The 22,354-nt window shown below is 42.2% G+C and overlaps 1 protein-coding gene across 4 annotated transcripts in view; it reads right to left on the bottom strand.

Annotated features, from left to right (window-relative positions):
* The window catches only part of PHKA2 (phosphorylase kinase regulatory subunit alpha 2), a 144,284-nt gene that overhangs the window by 93,015 nt on the left and 28,915 nt on the right, over positions 1–22,354 (bottom strand). For 3 of the 4 annotated variants that reach the window (XM_069761524.1, XM_069761525.1, XM_069761522.1), the window contains exons 3-8: positions 16,145–16,303; positions 6,308–6,355; positions 4,198–4,366; positions 3,435–3,517; positions 1,859–1,939; positions 1,553–1,651 (exon numbers count right to left, since the gene is read on the bottom strand). In XM_069761524.1, the coding sequence (XP_069617625.1) occupies positions 1,553–1,651; positions 1,859–1,939; positions 3,435–3,517; positions 4,198–4,366; positions 6,308–6,355; positions 16,145–16,303 (639 nt within the window). The remainder of the gene's footprint in view (positions 1–1,552; positions 1,652–1,858; positions 1,940–3,434; positions 3,518–4,197; positions 4,367–6,307; positions 6,356–16,144; positions 16,304–22,354) is intronic. The other variant, XM_069761523.1, reaches the window with a different exon arrangement.

The raw sequence follows: 22,354 nt of genomic DNA, 5'->3' as shown, positions 1-22,354 counted from the left end.
AGCTTCAACAATTATATTATTTTATTTGCTAATGTGTCAGCAAGAAAAGCCACAATATAAGTGGACACTTTGAATTTATCTAGACATGATGCTGTTCGGAGATCACACAGCCTTGACTCAAATGGACACCAGATATTTCTGCAGTTTAGCAGGTATTCAAGGTATTGAGAAATACAGCACCCATTGCATAAAGTGGAAAAACAACTACTTAAAAATTAAACACAGGCTCACCTTCGCTCAAGTATTGAAAAGGGGTTTTCCCATGAACAAAGTTAATTTTAATTAACATTTTAATCAATCAATCTTTAAATAATAATTTTCACAATTCGATGTGTTTGAATAAAATGTTCCTGTGCTGAGATAATCTTATAAATGTCCCCCTGCTGTGTACTGTGTAATGGCCGTCTATGACCGTACAGGGACATGGTCTGATCATACCACAGATCCTGGGCAGGGGAGGAAGGAAAAAGAGTATACAGACAGGACAGCACGGGATTGCAAATTATTCTTCCTTTTAGGTAAAACAGTGCTAAAAAAACAGGGAGTGAAATGTTTTAGTAACATAATAACATAGTTAATAAGGCCGAAAAAAAGACATTTGTCCATCCAGTTCAGCCTATATTCCATCAGAATAAATCCCTAGGTCTACGTCCTCCTAAAGAACCTAATAATTGTAAGACACAATATTGTTCTGCTCCAGGAAGACATCCAGGCCTCTCTTGAACCCCTCGACTGAGTTCACCATCACCACCTCCTCAGGCAAGCAATTCCAGATTCTCACTGCCCGAACAGTAAAGAATCCTCTTCTATGTTGGTGGAAAAACCTTCTCTCCTCCAGACGCAAAGAATGCCCCCTTGTAACCATCACCTTCCTTGAACCACCAGGAGATGAATGCGCGCAAGCGCCGCCTGCGGTGAAGACTGTGCTAACGCAAGCTTTAAAAAAGACGTGAACAAACGCAGAGGGGCAGCGGCAGAGCAGAAAACCCTACCCACAGTCCTGCCCCGATGCCCGAAGAGGATATTGCCCCAAACCTTCTAATGCGAATTAAACAAGAACCAGGAGGCGATTTCTCCCTTACAGGTATCTATTAAATCAGTATAAAAGTGCCATTGTGGACATACTTTAACATACTAAATTGCGTTGACAGGTTCCCTTTAATGAAACCTGACAGCTGGCACAAGCTGACCTCGGACTGCATGTATATATAAGCGTTTCAGAGAAAACGGACTTTTAAAAGCTGCCGGGGATTATGTGTCTCGGATGACTATTCACGAAAGCATGTCTCCCACCTGCTCCCCCCCACCAGGCTCCCCTTTAGTAACATATCTCTTACTATGAATGTTAGAAAAGTATTTTCTGTTAAAACTTTGAAGCATTTGAGAATAATTCATACATGTCTGGAATAATGAAGCCGGACTCTGCTACACGCTGCCTGTGGGTCGGGCAGAACAAACCAGCTGCCCCTTTAACGCATCACCTCTCGCTAGGTACAAAATATGAAGCTATGCATAATATCTTATTGTAGCTCACATCATAAGTGATTCTTACCTGACAATGCTCCACGTCATCAGGCAGAACATGAATCACTGATCGGGGACCTCCATGAGCACCAAACAGGTCCAGCTCATCAATGGCTTCCAGTGCAGCCTAGAAATTATCAGACAGCGTTGTATTCAGTTTACCTCCCGGTAACAATGGATTACATACTTATTATAGATATAAATATACAGTAAATACAAAGATGTGAAAAAACATAAGAAAACTGTGAACAAAGAAAAATACGTGGAGAATAGTCCCAAAATTCACAGGGCTGTGAGAGGCTTCTAGACGATCTATGAACTTGGCCAGTCTTACTTTTGCCATCCCCACGGAGCTCGCATTGAGCTCAGGGATTCCTTGATTTGTTTTGTCTCCTCGCTCCCACATTCCATAATCCTAAGAAGGAAAACATGTGAGACAACCGTCAGAGAACAAACTGTATTTTTTTAAAAAGTAAAAATATTTCACTGTCAGAATTAATCTATACAGAAAACGTCCCAGTTGTTCCCCTGTGTCCATCCAGTTTGTTCTCATTCCCCGAGACTTAAATCCTAGTGTCCTGTGCTACAAAAATGGACATATTTACCAAAAGTGGCCTCAGTGTGATTACAGCAAGCAATGCCAAACTGTTATTGGTAGTTATTACTTTTTTACTGGCTTATAAAAAAAATCTGTTGAAAAAAAAAAAGTTTATATATAAATAATTTTAATACCCGGAACTTTGTACTTTTCGGTTGATGGAGCTGTATGAATGCTTGCTTCTTTCCTTGCCAAGATGTATTAATGGTAAATACTTTTGATAACTTATTCCTGAATATTTTTTTTGTGAAAGGCATGGTGACTAAAAATGGCAATTTTAGAGGATTAAAAGCATTAATTTTTTTTTTTTTTTACAGTCTATGTGGGGGACTTGAATAGGCAGTTATTGGTTTGCTTGCACCTGTGGGCAGGATTGTGCAACTTAAGGCCGGGGTCACACGAGCATTGATTCTCTCATGAGATCAATTATGGTAATAACACTCTGATCAAACTCTAATCCGAGCCTGATCAGTGTCAGCTAACTGTGATCTGATGCTTTTGGATGAGAGACTTGTACCACAGATGAGGATAAGATGGAGAACTTAATTTCTCCATCGCCTCCATTGTCCGAGTCCACAGGAATGAGACTGCACTCCGATGACATCCAAGTGCAGTCAGATGTTTTACACGCACCCATAAGACTTGAATGGGCACGTGTGATCTGACTTGGGCAGCAAATCCCAGCATGCTGAGAATTTTTTTCCAGACACATATTCGATCTGTGGTAAAAACACAGATCTGCACTGACCAATTATATAACAACTATATAACATTGGATAGCACTCATCCAAGTTAAATGCTCGTGTGAGCGAGGCCTAAATGCTGTTGTCAGTGTTTGACAGCAGTATTTAAGGGTTAGACAAAAGAAATAAGAGCTAGCTCCGATCGCTGCTGTCTGGGCAAAATCAGACATCCGCGACCATAATTCTGGTCTTGGATCGTAATGCACATGCTAACCGCGCATCTCCCAAATCACAGCCTCGTAGAAATATATGAAGCGGTCACGCTCAGGTTAGGAGACGCGCAGCCATTCTGTGCATTGTGATCTGAGATCAGACCAACGATCACAGACATCTGAGAGCTTTTTGGGGCAGATGTTGGCTATGTAACACTGCCTGCGTCTGCCCTGTGTAGAGCGGGCTCAGCTTCTGAGCCAGCTCCTGACACTGGCCCACGCCATAACAGATATATTCATGGAGAACCAAGGTGTTAAAGGAGCTATCACTTAATATATACCGTACAAACAAAACTGAAAAATATTGTATTGTTCAGACATCTTACAATTCCAAAGTCTTTACAATGGATAACTTACAGCAACTTTATAAGCCGCTTCAATATAAAACACCAGATTCTGTATAAAGGCCACTTCATCCAGGGTAAACACAATGCGGAGTCCTGGAGAGAACATGTTACTAATGTTAATAGTTAGACATACACAATCAGGTCACAAATATACATCTTCTTAAAGGGTCTGTCTGGTTAAAACAAGTTAAATCGCCCACCCACAGGATTGGTGATATGTTGTTGATTAGTGGGGATCTGACCGCTGGGACATGCACCGATCGGCAGAACTTTCATCCCCGTTAGAATGGAGCTTTAGTGCACACCCTCGACTGCAGCTGCATTCATTCCCTATGGATCAGCAAATTATCTGGTTTTAACAGGTCAATCCCTTTAATGATTAAATACACGCACTCTACTCCGAGCTTCAAGTGTTTTTTTTCTTTTTAAACAGTAACCAGACCATCAGCCATTGTGTTTCAAGGGGACTTTAATATTGATGATTTATCCTAAGGACAGGCCATCAGTATTAGGGGTCAGACTCTCAGCACCCCCATGGATCAGCTCATTTACGGGGCCGTGATGCCCTGGAGCTGCTACTTCTCCATACACGGTAATAGCCAGGAATGGTACCACAAACTTTCTCCCATTAATGTCACTCCCCAGCAGGATGTAGTGCTACTATTCTAAAAGAAGAAAATAAACCGGGAATCTATTACCAATTGTATTGGTTTGTTTTCTTCTCAATCCAAGTGGAGGTCAAGGCACAATGAACAATCGGGTTTTAAAGTTACCTGAGGCCGTCATCTCTGCCAGACACAATAGGAACAGTGAGGTAGCATCGACCTGCAGATGTCCCCACTGATCGTCACCTACGACAATGCTACAAGTAGCCGTGTTGTACTTTGCATGAAGACAATCTCTTGTACTTTGCGTATGTTTGAATTTTTCCACCTTTTCAACCTAAAACACAGAAATGTATTACATTCTCACATGATAAATTATTGCTGCATAACGGTACAATATCTTCATCCTCTAGTCTGGTATTCCTGATTGACGCTCATATTCCATGATCTAGCGATCTCATGTGCCTCACAGTACATATCGCAGTGCTCCCCAAATCCAGTCCGCAAGAGCCAACAGATCAGGTTGTCAGGACTGAGGCCTTAATAATTCCATCACCTGGAAATACTAAGGAGATCCTGACAACATGACCTGTTGGTGGCTCTCGAGGAGCGGAGTTGGGGAACACTGATATATAGTGATCATCTAGGTCGCCAACGTGAAGAGCGGACATCTTACTCTCATGTTGCAACCCGACATTATTCTTTTTGTACTTAAAGGGGTATTTCCATCTCCAAGATCCTATCCCAATATGTAGTAAGTGTACCTCCAATTACAAATGTAGTATAGTTTTTCTGATTTGCTGTGTCTCATTCCTCATGTGCAGGCATTGCATGACCTTAGGTATCCATGGTTACAACCACTGATAAAGTGATCGTTAGCTAGTTGGTAGTGGTCGTAACCATTGAATACCCAAGGTCCTCCAATGCCTGCACATGAGGAAGGAGACCTAGCAAATCAGAAGAACTATACTACATTTCTAATTGGAGATATTCACTAATATTATTATCATTACACCTACTACATATTGCATAGGATCCTAGAGATGGGAACACCCCTTTACAGGGAAATTTTAGCTCCAGCGTAGCGCTACTAAACTAAGCTCCCTGCCCAATGTCTTCATCTCACCCTCTGGCATCTTCACCGTTTTTTGGCGCCACTGCACTCCCAAGGCTCTCCCAGACAGTATCGAGGTGTGACCTCCGGCTCACCCAGCAAACACTGGAGCCATCCAGCGGGTCACAAACTGCGATGGCCAAAGAAGATGAAGATGGCAGCAGGTGAGTAGAAGAGCAGGGTCAGGGAACATAGATTAGTAGCACCACTCCAGCATGGCAATAAAAAAAAAGCTGGACTGGTGCTATATAAACGTGGATCGTTGTTCATCAGTGTTTTGGATCTGAGTGTCATCGGTGTCAGTTTTTCATTTGTGATTTTCACGTATGAGAAGATAAATAAAATTACAATATTTCTCCTATCCATCACAATGTTAAACATGGACGGTATCCGGATTTTCACTGGTCTATAAACTTGTATGTGGAATTTTGATCCGTGACACGATTCAAAATTGGACATGTCTGTGATATTCTTTAGAGAAACACGGTACGATATAAAATCACAGACATGTGATCAGCTCCATAGCTTAACATGGCTACATGCTGAGAACATGTACGTGACTCAGGAGCGTCTGAATGAGGCCTTATGAAGGTGACAGCTGTACATTCGGGGTCAGGGCACTAATGCGTGATCATGAATATATGTAATAGTAAGTGCCACGAACCATGTCCCAGAGACTTTTGTGAACATAAATATATCACGGCCAGAATGTGAGAGAGCTTTTTTTTTTTTTACATATGAAAGTATTGATATTGCTGTATAGATTTTCCTAAAAAATAAAAAAGGATTATTTTTTGCAGATATCTGAGGTGTCAGTCATGAGAAATTTAGCGTATGCAGATCAGGATGAGAGTGCACTGGGGCGTTACTCTACTTGGACTGCTTCTAACAAGGCACTTCCAGCTTGATTTGCATAGGACTTCTACACTTGATTTGTCATTACTGAGCATCAGATCTCTACAAAAAAAAAAAAAGAATCATTTTTATTGGTGGACAACCGCCTACACAGCACATTTTACTCCTGTATGTAAAAATGTGCTAACGTATTATACATACAAGCCACAAAGAGTAGTGTTGGTAGCCCCAAATGGTGGCGGTCTTCGAGGTAATTGCTCTTATGACTTCTGCACAACAAATGATTGTCGAGAATACATAATATGTTACCTGTCTGAGCATACAGTGTAAGACCCCACGCATCAGCTTCACCACACTCTGGAGGAGAAAACGGAATACAATATCAATAGCGCATATTTGGCTTTGTTCACAGCACAGGGGAAATAAAAAGTTCACACACCCTTGTAGTGCGCACACCCTTGTTAAAATACCAGGTTTTTATAATGTAAAAACAAAATCATACCAAGAAACACTTTCCACCATTAATATTACCCATAATCTGTACAAATCCATCGAGAAACAAACTGAAACAGTTTTCAGGGAAATGCAAATTTAAAGAAATACAATAATGTGGTTGCATAAGTGTGAACACCCTCTTACAATTGGGGATGTAGTTGTTTTCAGAATAAGGCTGCCGTCACACTAGCAGTATTTGGTCAGTATTTTACATCAGTATCTGTAAGCCAAAACCAGGAGTGGGTGACCCGAGTAGGGCTGATCACACCGAAATTCCTCAATATCGGTATTGGTAGGGATCAACTAATATTTTATATCCAATAGCCAATGCTAAAAAATCCCATTTTAACAAATCTAAAATAAAACATAACATTTAATTTTCAAATTAAAAATATGAGTAACTAGTGCAAATTATTTGTTTAAGTGCACATTAAAATTACACTCTGTTCCTTATTGGTCCTACCTATGTTTAATTGTATCGCAAGCAGTCACATTGCTGCACTAGCGGAGTCATTCAAATGTAATATACCGTATATACTCGAGTATAAGCCGACCCGAGTATAAGCCGACCCCCCTAATTTTGCCACAAAAAACTGGGAAAACTTATTGACTCGAGTATAAGCCTAGGGTAGAAAATGCAGCAGCTACCGGTGAATTTCAAAAATAAACATAGATGCTCCATACCGTTCATTATTGCCCCATAGATGCTCCATATACAACTGTGCTATATAGAATGCTCTGCACCGTTCATTATTGCCCCATAGATGCTCCTTATAAAGCTGTGCCATATATGCTCTGCACCTTTGATTATGGCCCCATAGATGCTCCTTATAATGCTGTGCCATATATAATGCTCTGCACCTTTGATTATGGCCCCATGGGTGCTCCTTATAATGCTGTGCCCCATATATGCTCTGCACCTTTATGGCCCCATAGATGCTCCTTATAATGTTGTGCCATATACAGTGGGGCAAAAAAGTATTTAGTCAGTCAGCAATAGTGCAAGTTCCACCACTTAAAAAGATGAGAGGCGTCTGTAATTTACATCATAGGTAGACCTCAACTATGGGAGACAAACTGGGAAAAAAAATCCAGAAAATCACATTGTCTGTTTTTTTATCATTTTTTTTGCATATTATGGTGGAAAATAAGTATTTGGTCAGAAACAAACAATCAAGATTTCTGGCTCTCACAGACCTGTAACTTCTTCTTTAAGAGTCTCCTCTTTCCTCCACTCATTACCTGTACTAATGGCACCTGTTTAAACTTGTTATCAGTATAAAAAAACACCTGTGCACACCCTCAAACAGTCTGACTCCAAACTCCACTATGGTGAAGACCAAAGAGCTGTCAAAGGACACCAGAAACAAAATTGTAGCCCTGCACCAGGCTGGGAAGACTGAATCTGCAATAGCCAACCAGCTTGGAGTGAAGAAATCAACAGTGGGAGCAATAATTATAAAATGGAAGACATACAAGACCACTGATAATCTCCTTTGATCTGGGGCTCCACGCAAAATCCCACCCCGTGGGGTCAGAATGATCACAAGAACGGTGAGCAAAAATCCCAGAACTACGCGGGGGGACCTAGTGAATGAACTGCAGAGAGCTGGGACCAATGTAACAAGGCCTACCATAAGTAACACACTACGCCACCATGGACTCAGATCCTGCAGTGCCAGACGTGTCCCACTGCTTAAGCCAGTACATGTCCGGGCCCGTCTGAAGTTTGCTAGAGAGCATTTGGATGATCCAGAGGAGTTTTGGGAGAATGTCCTATGGTCTGATGAAACCAAACTGGAACTGTTTGGTAGAAACACAACTTGTTGTGTTTGGAGGAAAAAGAATACTGAGTTGCATCCATCAAACACCATACCTACTGTAAAGCATGGTGGTGGAAACATCATGCTTTGGGGCTGTTTCTCTGCAAAGGGGCCAGGACGACTGATCCGGGTACATGAAAGAATGAATGGGGCCATGTATCGTGAGATTTTGAGTGCAAACCTCCTTCCATCAGCAAGGGCATTGAAGATGAAACGTGGCTGGGTCTTTCAACATGACAATGATCCAAAGCACACCGCCAGGGCAACGAAGGAGTGGCTTCGTAAGAAGCATTTCAAGGTCCTGGAGTGGCCTAGCCAGTCTCCAGATCTCAACCCTATAGAAAACCTTTGGAGGGAGTTGTAAGTCCGTGTTGCCAAGCGAAAAGCCAAAAACATCACTGCTCTAGAGGAGATCTGCATGGAGGAATGGGCCAACATACCAACAACAGTGTGTGGCAACCTTGTGAAGACTTACAGAAAACGTTTGACCTCTGTCATTGCCAACAAAGGATATATTACAAAGTATTGAGATGAAATTTTGTTTCTGACCAAATACTTATTTTCCACCATAATATGCAAATAAATTGTTAAAAAAACAGACAATGTGATTTTCTGGATTTTTTTTTCTCAGTTTGTCTCCCATAGTTGAGGTCTACCTATGATGTAAATTACAGACGCCTCTCATCTTTTTAAGTGGTGGAACTTGCACTATTGCTGACTGACTAAATACTTTTTTGCCCCACTGTATGCTCTGCACCTTTGATTATGGCCCCATAGGTGCTCCTTATAATGCTGTGCCATATATGCTCTGCACCTTTGATTATGGCCCCATGGGTGCTCCTTATAATGCTGTGCCATATATAATGCTCTGCACCTTTGATTATGGCCCCATGGGTGCTCCTTATAATGCTGTGCCCCATATATGCTCTGCACCTTTATGGCCCCATAGATGCTCCTTATAATGTTGTGCCATATATGCTCTGCACCTTTGATTATGGCCCCATAGATGCTCCTTATAATGCTGTGCCATATATGCTCTGCACCTTTGATTATGGCCCCATAGATGCCCCTTATAATGATGTGCCATATATGCTCTGCACCTTTGATTATGGCCCCATAGATGCTCCTTATAATGCTGTGCCATATATGCTCCGCATCTTTGATTATGGCCCCATAGATGCTCCTTATAATGCTGTGCCCCATATATGCTCTGCACCTTTATGGCCCCATAGATGCTCCTTATAATGTTGTGCCATATATGCTCTGCACCTTTGATTATGGCCCCATAGGTGCTCCTTATAATGCTGTGCCATATATGCTCCGCACCTTTGATTATGGCCCCATAGGTGCTCCTTATAATGCTGTGCCATATATGCTCCGCACCTTTGATTATGGCCCCATAGATGCTCCTTATAATGATGTGCCATATATGCTCTGCACCTTTGATTATGGCCCCATAGATGCTCCTTATAATGTTGTGCCATATATGCTCTGCACCTTTGATTATGGCCCCATAGGTGCTCCTTATAATGCTGTGCCATATATGCTCTGCACCTTTGATTATGGCCCCATAGATGCCCCTTATAATGCTGTGCCATATATGCTCTGCACCTTTGATTATGGCCCCATAGATGCTCCTTATAATGCTGTGCCATATATGCTCTGCACCTTTGATTATGGCCCCATAGATGCTCCTTATAATGTTGTGCCATATATGCTCTGCACCTTTGATTATGGCCCCATAGATGCCCCTTATAATGCTGTGCCATATATGCTCTGCACCTTTGATTATGGCCCCATAGATGCCCCTTATAATGCTGTGCCATATATGCTCCGCACCTTTGATTATGGCCCCATAGATGCTCCTTATAATGCTGTGCCATATATGCTCTGCACCTTTGATTATGGCCCCATAGGTGCTCCTTATAATGCTGTGCCATATATGCTCTGCACCTTTGATTATGGCCCCATAGATGCTCCTTATAATGCTGTGCCATATATAATGCTCTGCACCTTTGATTATGGCCCCATAGATGCTCCTTATAATGCTGTGCCATATATGCTCTGCACCTTTGATTATGGCCCCATAGATGCTCCTTATAATGCTGTGCCATATATACTCTGCACCTTTGATTATGGCCCCATAGATGCCCCTTATAATGCTGTGCCATATATGCTCCGCACCTTTGATTATGGCCCCATAGATGCTCCTTATAATGTTGTGCCATATATGCTCTGCACCTTTGATTATGGCCCCATAGATGCCCCTTATAATGCTGTGCCATATATGCTCTGCACCTTTGATTATGGCCCCATAGATGCCCCTTATAATGCTGTGCCATATATGCTCCGCACCTTTGATTATGGCCCCATAGATGCTCCTTATAATGCTGTGCCATATATGCTCTGCACCTTTGATTATGGCCCCATAGGTGCTCCTTATAATGCTGTGCCATATATGCTCTGCACCTTTGATTATGGCCCCATAGATGCTCCTTATAATGCTGTGCCATATATAATGCTCTGCACCTTTGATTATGGCCCCATAGATGCTCCTTATAATGCTGTGCCATATATGCTCTGCACCTTTGATTATGGCCCCATAGATGCTCCTTATAATGCTGTGCCATATATGCTCTGCACCTTTGATTATGGCCCCATAGATGCTCCTTATAATGCTGTGCCATATATAATGCTCTGCACCTTTGATTATGGCCCCATAGATGCTCCTTATAATGCTGTGCCATATATAATGCTCTGCACCTTTGATTATGGCCCCATAGATGCTCCTTATAATGCTGTGCCATATATGCTCTGCACCTTTGATTATGGCCCCATAGGTGCTCCTTATAATGCTGTGCCATATATGCTCTGCACCTTTGATTATGGCCCCATAGATGCTCCTTATAATGCTGTGCCATATATAATGCTCTGCACCTTTGATTATGGCCCCATAGATGCTCCTTATAATGCTGTGCCATATATGCTCTGCACCTTTGATTATGGCCCCATAGATGCTCCTCATAATGCTGTGCCATATATACTCTGCACCTTTGATTATGGCCCCATAGATGCCCCTTATAATGCTGTGCCATATATGCTCCGCACCTTTGATTATGGCCCCATAGATGCTCCTTATAATGTTGTGCCATATATGCTCTGCACCTTTGATTATGGCCCCATAGATGCCCCTTATAATGCTGTGCCATATATGCTCTGCACCTTTGATTATGGCCCCATAGATGCCCCTTATAATGCTGTGCCATATATGCTCCGCACCTTTGATTATGGCCCCATAGGTGCCCCTTATAATGCTGTGCCATATATGCTCTGCACCTTTGATTATGGCCCCATAGGTGCTCCTTATAATGCTGTGCCATATATGCTCTGCACCTTTGATTATGGCCCCATAGATGCTCCTTATAATGCTGTGCCATATATAATGCTCTGCACCTTTGATTATGGCCCCATAGATGCTCCTTATAATGCTGTGCCATATATGCTCTGCACCTTTGATTATGGCCCCATAGATGCTCCTTATAATGCTGTGCCATATATAATGCTCTGCACCTTTGATTATGGCCCCATAGGTGCTCCTTATAATGCTGTGCCATATATGCTCTGCACCTTTGATTATGGCCCCATAGATGCTCCTTATAATGCTGTGCCATATATGCTCTGCACCTTTGATTATGGCCCCATAGATGCTCCTTATAATGCTGTGCCATATATGCTCTGCACCTTTGATTATGGCCCCATAGATGCTCCTTATAATGCTGTGCCATATATAATGCTCTGCACCTTTGATTATGGCCCCATAGATGCTCCTTATAATGCTGTGCCATATATAATGCTCTGCACCTTTGATTATGGCCCCATAGATGCTCCTTATAATGCTGTGCCATATATGCTCTGCACCTTTGATTATGGCCCCATAGATGCCCCTTATAATGCTGTGCCATATATGCTCTGCACCTTTGATTAAGGCCCCATAGATGCCCCTTATAATGCTGTGCCATATATGCTCTGCACCTTTGATTATGGCCCCATAGATGCTCCTTATAATGCTGTGCCATATATAATGCTCTGCACCTTTGATTATGGCCCCATAGATGCTCCTTATAATGCTGTGCCCCATATATGCTCTGCACCTTTGATTATGGCCCCATAGATGCCCCTTATAATGCTGTGCCATATAGAATGCGGCTGCAATAAAAAAAAAAAAAATCACATACTCTCCTCTCTTCTCAGGACGCCAGCGCTTTCAATAATTACCTGCTCCTCGTGCGGCTCCGTCTCCAGCATTGTCGCTCAGCAGAGGGTGCGCACTGACTACGTCACAGCGCCCTCTAACCTGAGCGTCACTGCTAGAGGACGCTGCAGACGGAGCCGCACCGGAGCGAGGAGCAGGTAATTATAGCGCTGCGCTCCCCTTACCTGCTGCGGCGCGGTCCCTGCAGTCCCTGGCTTCTCCGGCGCTGCAGCTTCTTCCTGTACTGAGCGGTCACATGGCACCGATCATTTACAGCAATGAATATGCGGCTCCTCCCCTATGGGGGTGGAGCCGCCTATTCATTTCTGTAATGAGCGGTGCCATGTGACCGCTCAGTACAGGAAGAATCTGCAGCGCCGGGGAAGCAGGGACTGCAGGGACCGCGCTGGGAGCAGGTAAGTATGATTACACAGCCCCCGCTCCCCCTCCCCTGCCGACACCCGGGTATATGACTCGAGTATAAGCCAAGAGGGGGACTTTCAGCCCAAAAAAATGGGCTGAAAATCTCGGTTTATACTCGAGTATATACGGTACATATGGATAGATTTACCCATAGGGGTCCAGATCCAATAGCCTTACTTTGTATAGGTAGCACAGAGCAAAAGGTCTTCCGCCTATTTAAGTCTACCCTGAAGAAGGAGCCACTGTGCTCTGAAACCTTGCAAACATATTATTTTCTGGTTAGCCAATAAAGGTATCACTCCTAGAATACTTCTGTCATCATTGGGCAGAAAAATATTCACATCGATTTTTCTGGCTAACACGGTACCACAATACAATTTTTTATTGTACATCACAGTGAAAAGGGCAAACGTATCAATTACTATATAGAACTTAGGTGTTAAAGGGGTTGTCTGGTCCAAATTAATAAGTCTGCAGTCACTGTGTGTCACCATCAGATAATTCAGGCAACAGCCTCTGTATAACTAGGATCCTTTCTGGCAGTGTAGGGACTAAATACAATATTATTTATTTACCCCATTTTTAAGAATAAAAGTTAGGTACCGTCACACATAACGATATTGTTAACGATATCGTTGCTTTTTGTGACGTAGCAACAATATCGTTAAGGAAATCGTTATGTGTGACAGCGACCAACGATCAGGTCCCTGCTGGGAGATCGTTGGTCGCTGAGGAAAGTCCAGAACTTTATTTCGTCGCTGGCTCTCCCCGCTGACATCGCTGAATCGGCGTGTGTGACACCGATCCAGCGATGTCTTCACTGGTAACCAGGGTAAACATCGGGTTACTAAGCGCAGGGCCGCGCTTAGTAACCCGATGTTTACCCTGGTTACCAGCGTAAACGTTAAAAAAACAAACACTACATACTTACCTTCAGCTGTCTGTCCCCGGCGCTCTGCTTCTCTGCACTCCTCCTGCATCCTGTGTCAGCGCCAGCCAGCCGGAAAGCACAGCGGTGACGTCACCGCTCTGCTTTCCAGCTGACCGGTGCTGACAGTGCAGAGGAAAGCAGAGCGCCGGAGGACAGACAGCTGAAGGTAAGTATGTAGTGTTTGTTTTTTTAACGTTTACGCTGGTAACCAGGGTAAACATCGGGTTACTAAGCGCGGCCCTTAGTAACCCGATGTTTACCCTGGTTACCGGGGACCTCGGGATCGTTGGTTGCTGGAGAGCTGTCTGTTTGACAGCTCTCCAGCGACCAAACAGCGACGCTGCAGCGATCGACATCGTTGTCGGTATCGCTGCATCGTTGCTTAGTGTGACGGTACCTTTAAGTTTTAGGGCTTGTTAGTGAGGGTTTTTTTTGAGGGGGGGGTTGGAGGGGCTCCCCAATCGATTATGATTCTAATAGATCTCTCCCAAGCCTACCACTTGTTCACTATTGATATATTCCTAATCATGTGCATGATGCATCACTATGGCCGCACTGTCATGGGTTAGCGACTCTATTTCAATCACTGGCCCAATCATTTCAACAATTACTTTAATATCATAAATGTGACCATAAATTTATACATCTCCATGCACTAAAAAGGCGAATTTTAACCCTGAAGTATAATGCTGTCAAAGAGAAGAAATTCATCAAACTGACAGCGATGAACAAAATCTTAAACATTTTGGAAGCTGGTCAGACTGTTGGAGCAAACCTAACCCAAACTGCTCCGCGCTGGAGGCTTTGATATGAATGCCAACAGGAGAGATGACAAATATTTTAAAACTAAGTGTCTGACAACTGGGATCCCCACTAACCCCAAAAGGGAGGTCCCAAAGTCCCCTGTCCGAATTGAGCAGACGTCACACATGCATATACCGCTCTATTCATACAGGAGACTTTGGGACACTCGGGGTCAGTGTGGATCCCAGCAGACGCACCCTCAGGGATCAAACATTTATCATCTATATGTTCAATAGGTAATAAATGTATTTTATTGGGAAGAAGGCCTTTGACAATGCACAAAAAATGCACGGGTGTGTATAGACTGAACAGACCATTTAAATCAGGCATTTTTTTTATTGGCTTAATTTTTCATTACAAGGAAGCAATAAAACACTCCTCAAAATTGGAGTTGCAGCACGAAGAATGAAAAGTTTTGAAAGAATGGAAATCACAGGATTGAAAAACATGCTAATGATATGCAAATGAGAATAAAGGGAAACACAATTTCCAAAACATCTTGATTTATTCAGTATCAAGTATGAGTGTGACATTCCCTTGTGAAGGCCTCGTCACTGACCTCACACCACTGTTCTCAAAGGCCATCAAGGTGCAATGGAGACTGGAATGAAGGTCTATCCGCTTTAGTGACGAGTCTCACTTTTGTCTTGGACGCAATAATAGCTGGCGATTGATCTGGAGACCATGTGAGCAACACAATGAGGAAGCCTTCACCAGGGAATGTCACATGGGTCCTACACCTGAGTTTATGGGGTGAGGGTGGTAGAACGTACAGTAGCCATACCCCTCTAGTCTTCATTCCAGTCACACTATGAGCTTGTCATTACATTGGTTTGGTTGTGGAACCATTGGTACAACTATTTCTCCAAAGTGTTCCAAGAGCTGTTTTTCAACAAAGCAGATGACAGGCACCATATTGCTTGTGCTACTGTGAGCACCCTGTGTGGCCTAAACGTGCTACTATGGCTTGCAGCATCACCAGGCATGTCTTCAATTGAACACATCTAGGACGTCATTGGTCGGCAATTGCAAAGGGAGCTGCCAGAAGCAGATCTTGATGATTTAGTGTCCAAATGCATTTCTGCATGTGTGTTCATACTCAATCAATAAATCAAGACGTTTTGTAAATTTTGTTACCACTTTTCACATCATTTGCAAATCACTATCCTGTCTATCCATCCTGTAATTTCCATAATTCCACGATTTTTTCTTCTTGGTGTTGCAATTTCAATGTTGAGGTTTTTTTATGCATTGATGCACCATTACAAACATGTATCTAAAAAACAATAAAATATCATTTATAAGAAAAAAAATAAAACATACAGATTTATGGGTTCAGGTCAACTGTGACTTTATGAATGTCTTCCTACCCAGTAAACCCACTGACAAATGCACGCAAATGTTCTAAATGTTCGTACCTGCTCTAACTCGTATGCCTTAGCTTTGTCCTCATCTCGGTCAGCATTTTTCCTATAGGCCATTCCCAGACCCCAAACAGCCAGAATGCTGTACACGTTGTCCCGGACCCAGGCATCCTTCTGCTCTTGACTGGCAGGTAACAGTCCAGTCACCGGGTTCTAAAAGATTAAAAAGACAGAAATCTTGAAAAGAAAGAGTTAAACAAATGGAAAGAAGCATTAACATTGTATCAAGGCACCATATGCGAGTATTAGAGCATCACGTATAATCTAATAAATGTCATAGGGACGTGCACAGATGAGGGGTGGGGTAGGAAGGAATAGACTAACTGTAGCTAATCGTCTACAAAAATGTAAATATAAAAAAAATCTGTGGTCTCTGCTTCCACAGTGAATTCCACTGCAAAATTTAAATTCCCAGGCTGAATCAATAATATCATTTGACCTTAAAGGGTTATAACAACACAGAATGATTTCCTTTAGATTGGGAATGAAGATTTATAAACGTAATCAGCCAACTCTTCGACATAAAGGATGGCTGCCTACAATAGTAGTTTGACTTAAAGGGTTTATCCCGTTTAGCGCTTTATGCTTGACAGATCCAGCTGCGCAGCCAGTTCCCAAACCGAGTGGTTCTCCATTCTGTAAGCAGAGGAAGCGGTGCCTCTTTGCAGTATTGGAGGAGAGCAGGTGGACCAAAGTCATCAGGATCCGGTCAGCTTCCCAGCATGACTACAACCTCTACGAGGAGGAGCTTGTAAGTGCTGCACCCCTTGCATATGAGACAGTAGAGATGGTCGGTAACCTAAGTAACAAACAAACTCTAAAATTAAAAAAACCCTCATTCAGAATGAAGAGGGTTTTTAATTTGAGGTAATTTGAAAAGTTGTTTTTTTTTTTTTTTTACAGGCACTTTTAAATTTTACCAACTAAGCAGATGAGATAAACCATTTAAAGAGAACACGTCACATCCCGAAATGCTATTTACTTGCAAATATAGTGGTATTCTGCAGGTAATAAGTGTTTAGCCATGCTTTGTGGCATTAATGGTAGAGCGGCTACAGGGAGAAAAAAAAGGTTATATCCTACCTGCAGCCACCAGTCGTTGGGATGGCAACAGTCAGTGCTCACTACACAGTGAGAGTGATGTTATCACTTCCTCTGCACCTTGACTGACAGCTGCTTTACCTACTTACACTGCAGGGCATGCTGTCAGTTAAGATGTGGGAGGAGGGATTACAGCATGCTATGTTGTGAGTAGGGGTTGTTACAGCCATTTGCATGCCCTGATGTAGGTGGCTGCAGAGAGAATAAAACTTTATTTTCTCCATGTAATCAGGTTTCCAGTAACACAGGAAAGTTTGGATAAAACACTATTCAGCCACAGATCACCCTGTATGTGCAGATAGTGTTTTTGGAGGTGACAGGTTCAGTTTAAACTGACCATAAAGAGGAGGTAGCCAATAGCCATACAGCTTTCTCTCAGAGTCTTCTATATACATGAGTGTTTGGCTCGGCTTAGCTTTCATGCATTTTCAAAAGGGGAGAGAAGAGAAAGCAGCTGTCAAACTCCTTTTCTCACAGGGTTACTGAAACAGAGAGTAGCCAGAAGACGGCAGGGTCTGATTGCTCCTACTACTGCACAGAAAATAAGCACTTCACCTTCTTTTTAAATGGTGTTAATTTCTTTTGGCAGAACAGGGGTTAATCAGCCATGTTGAGTGCTCTGGGAGTCTGAGCTCTCAGCTGAGCTTGGTTAGCCACTCCTATCCCCTATATAATCTCCATCCTGAATGAAAGACATCATCAGATCTAGCTTATGCTGCATGGCTTGGAGGAGAGGTGTTTAGCTGCTTATATGAGAAGGAGTTTGGAGGAGTTATATGTTACTGTTGCGTGGGTTTGTAAGTGTTAAGTGATAATTCCCTCCTCTCCTCCAACAAGTGCTTCTCAAAAAATTAGAATATCAACAAAAAGTTAATTTATTTCAGTTCTTCAATACAATATAGAGTCAATACAAACAGAGTGATCTATTTCAAGTGTTTATTTCTGTTAATGTTGATGATTATGGCTTACAGTCAATGAAAACCCAAAAGTCATTATCTCAGTAAATTAAAATATGTAACAAAAAACACCTGCAACGGTGTCCTAAGCGTTTAAAAAGGTCCCTTAGTCTGTTTCAGTAGGCTCCACAATCATGGAGAAGACTGCTGACTAAACAGATGTCCAGAACACAGTCATAGACACACTCCACAAGAAGGGTAAGCCACAAAAGGTCATTGCTAAAGAAGCTGGCTGTCCAGAGTGTTGTATCCAAGCATATTAATGGAAAGCTAAGTGGAAGACAAACGTGCCATAGCAAAGGTGCACAAGCAACCGGGATAACCACTGCCTTGAAAGGATTGTTAAGAAAAGTCAATTCAAAAATTTGGGGGAGATTCACAAGGAGTGGACTGCTGCTGGAGTGATTGCTTCAAGAGCCACCACACACAGACGTATCCAGGACATGGGATACAAGTGTGGCATTCCTTGTGTCCACCCACTCATGACCAATAGACAACGCCAGAAGCGTCTTACCTGGGCCAAGGAGAAAAAGAACTGGACTGTTGCTCAATGGTCCAAGGTGTTGTTTTCAAATTTTGCATTTCATTTGGAAATCAAGGTCCCAGAGTCTGGAGGAAGAGTGGAGCGGCCACAATCCAAGCTGCTTGATGTCTGGTGTGAAGTTTCCACAATCGGTGATGGTTTAGGGAGCCATGTCATCTGCTGGTGTAGGTCCACTGTATTTTATTAGGACCAAAGTCAGCGCAGCCGTCTACCAGGAAATTTTAGAGCACATAATGCTTCCCTCTGCCGACAAGCTTTTTGGAGATGCAAATTTCATTCTCCAGCAGGACTGTGCACCTGTCCACACTGCCAGAAGTACCAATACCTGGTTTAAAAACAACAGTATCACTGTGCTTGATTGGCCAGCAAACTCAGCTGACCTTAACCTTATAGAGAATCTGTGGGGTATTGTCAAGAGTAAGATGAGGGACATCAGACCCAACAATGCAGATGAGCTGCAGGCTGCTATCAAAGCAACCTGAGCTTCCATAACACCTCAGCAGTGCCACTGGATGATCGCCTCCATGTCACACCACATTGATGCAGTAATTGATGCCAAAGGAGCGCCAACCAAGTATTGAGTGCATTTACTGAATATAAATGTCAGTAGGCCAACATTTTGGATGTTAAAATCATTTTTCAAGCTGGTGTTATAAAGTATTCTAATTTACTGGCAAGAAAAAAGGTGATTTGTGTCAAACTCTTGTGTATCAGAATGCATAATTAATATTGGTGAGAGCACGTATATCATTAAATTGCCACACAATTTCCAAATGGCCCTGTGTTGCCAAATGGGCAACAAATCTCTCGTGTTGGCAAAATAGGGTGTAAGTTAAAGTAGATCACATTACTCAAAACCCATGTTTGGACACATTGTAACAATTACAAGAAAGAGAAGTATTAGTATTATTTATGGTATTTACCCATAATTAGAGTCCTGCCTTGGTGTTGGTCCCGTTCCCCCAATGTACATTTCGCGTATTGTCGCTTCCTCAGGGGCCTTGGAAGCCGAAACTTACGTTGGAATACCTGGCACCATGCTGCACTTTGGTAAATAACCTTATGTTTTCTTTCTCATACATTTCTTTTTATATTTTTTTCCTGCTTACCCTTGGTCTGAGAGATAATGAATGGTTTATACTCTACATAGCTTAACTCTTAATATATCACTTACACCATGTGCCATTCACCTACCACATTGACCAGCGTGTATACTGTTACAGCTGTACCCATGTTAATTTAATGAATTGATCTAATGTCTTTACCATTTAAATACTTATGATTAATTTGTTATCTACCTTGCAGAGCCATCTTATGGATAATTTTATGACTACTTGTTTTTAATGGTAATTAATGCAATTCATTTTTTATCTGTTTACTGTTTTATCATTTATGGTCATCCACGCCTTTTCGCATTATTATTTTCATTCATTTGGTATAGAACATCCTTTCCAGTCCTTTACCTTTTTTGACTCATTTCTTGTATCCACGTGCAATGCTAAATTATGGTATAAGGTATTGAACACGAACATTTTATTTATGGTAAAATTAAATTTGTCCAATTACTTTTGAGCCCTGAAATGAGGATACTTTGTAGAAAAATGGTTGCAATTCCTTAACATTTCACATGATATTTTTGCTCAACCTCTTTAATTAAACCTGAAAGTCTACACTTCAAATGTTTAATTTTCGATAAAAAGTAGTGGCATGGAGAGCTCAAATCGCGATGATTTGGTCACTGTCCAAATATTTCTGGACGTAACTGTAAATTGGCTGGTGACTGGTTCATGACTGCAGCGTTAGCTCAATGCCCCCATTTATTATACTGATGGCTGCAACTTCCAAGACAAGCACTTTATTTTACCTTTTGTGTCCCCCCTACTTCCCCATAGATTTAAGCTTGCGAGCAGGGCCCTCACTCCTCTTGGTATGTGTTGGACAATGTGTCACTCTGTAATGTCTTATCTTATCTTGTTTGTACAAATTTCTTCTGAATTGTAAAGTGCTGCAGAATATGTTGGCACCATAGAAATAAAAATGATTATTGTTATGTACATGGAGAATGTATATTTTCAATGGGAAGCAGACAGCTAGCTGCCACCAGTTCCATTGGTGAAGGCTTATTCCTCTTTAAGGGCTTATTATGCATCTCTAAATTCTGCTTTGGAAGGAGACAGGTGTTTCTGGTGTTACATCGACGGCTGTGTGACTGCAAGGTATCTGCATGCCTTACGTGGGACCAGCAGGTCTTGTGCCCACTGTCCCATTAATTAAAATAGGATATTTGCACAAAACCTTCTGGCTGTGCTCCTGAGACCTGTCAAATTGCTGCTGCCATTGCAAGGTCGCCGTCTGATGCCGGAGTGAAAACGCTTGGGAAACCCCTTTTTAGAAAATCCAATCAAAATCTTGTATCTCAAGTAAAGTCAGACCTGAAATATCAGATGTCCCTGTCACTGCCACCATGAATCTCCTTGGAAATATATCGGACTCAAAAATAGATCTATATAAAAATGGAGGCAATTAAAAGCTAGGACATTTTGGGGAATCATTTATTATGCATCCTCCATTATCTGAACCTCCCATTCCAGTTTCCAACAATTTTCTCATGCTGCACCAGTTCTCTGGTATGCTCTACCCCAGATAATTCCCACAATACACAGATTTAAGTGTGCCCTACAAACATATCTTTACAGTCAGGTCTATCACATCACCTTACTAACCAAACTGCTTTCTACACTCCCTTCCTACATTTTCCTCAGAATCTGCTAGTTTCTATCATCTGTTCCTTCATCCTCCATGCACCTTGTATATTGTTTGTACCTTCTGAATTGTAAAGCGCTGTGGAATATGTTGCTGCTACTTATAAAAAAAAAAAAAAAAGACGTTATTAATATTATCGTGGTAATAATACCACCAAACATGGATAAAAGTCATATATTCTTCAAAAAAATGCCCCCAACCTACATGAATGGCAGGATTTTTTACCTTCTATATCGATGATTTGCACAAATGACAAAATTGATTCTGTCCCCAAGACATCCAGCAAATATCACTACACAACCTCATCTAGAAGAGGCTCCTTCCAGTACACTGGGTGATCTATCCCTACGCGGGGCGATCTCTCCTGAGAAGTGATATCTCCTAGTTGTTCTCTGCTGAATGTCACTAAGATGGGATCAAAGACAAGTTATTTTCAGCTGTCCTTAATGGAACCTCTCTGATCCTAAGATGTAAGTAGGGCAGCTTTTATAAGCAGTGTTGGGTCTATTTTTATACTCTGTGCACAACTCAGGCCTACCAGAGGCACGTGGTAAGTAGTATTAGGTTAGAAACCCAGGCAAATGTAAAGAGGACCAATCACAGTCAAAAAGTTGAGTTAAATACCTTGGAAAAATCCCCAAGTTTCCGATTTTGCTACTTAATTTTCTTTTTTATGCAGCGTCACTCCATTGCAAAGATATGCACATTTATTGCTTTTTGAAGGGAGTATGTGAAGTCTCTGTTTTGCAATCCAACTGGGCATTTGTTCAGAGTCGTTTATGAAGGCGTGGACTTTCACTCCTCCCTCTCAGATGCTGCCACTCACAGTTCAGCAGCATC

This window comes from Ranitomeya imitator, chromosome 3, assembly GCF_032444005.1.
Source record: "Ranitomeya imitator isolate aRanImi1 chromosome 3, aRanImi1.pri, whole genome shotgun sequence".
Classification (NCBI taxonomy): domain Eukaryota; kingdom Metazoa; phylum Chordata; class Amphibia; order Anura; family Dendrobatidae; genus Ranitomeya; species Ranitomeya imitator.
Note: the sequence above shows the minus strand (reverse complement) of the source record. Positions and strands in the feature narration are given on the sequence as shown.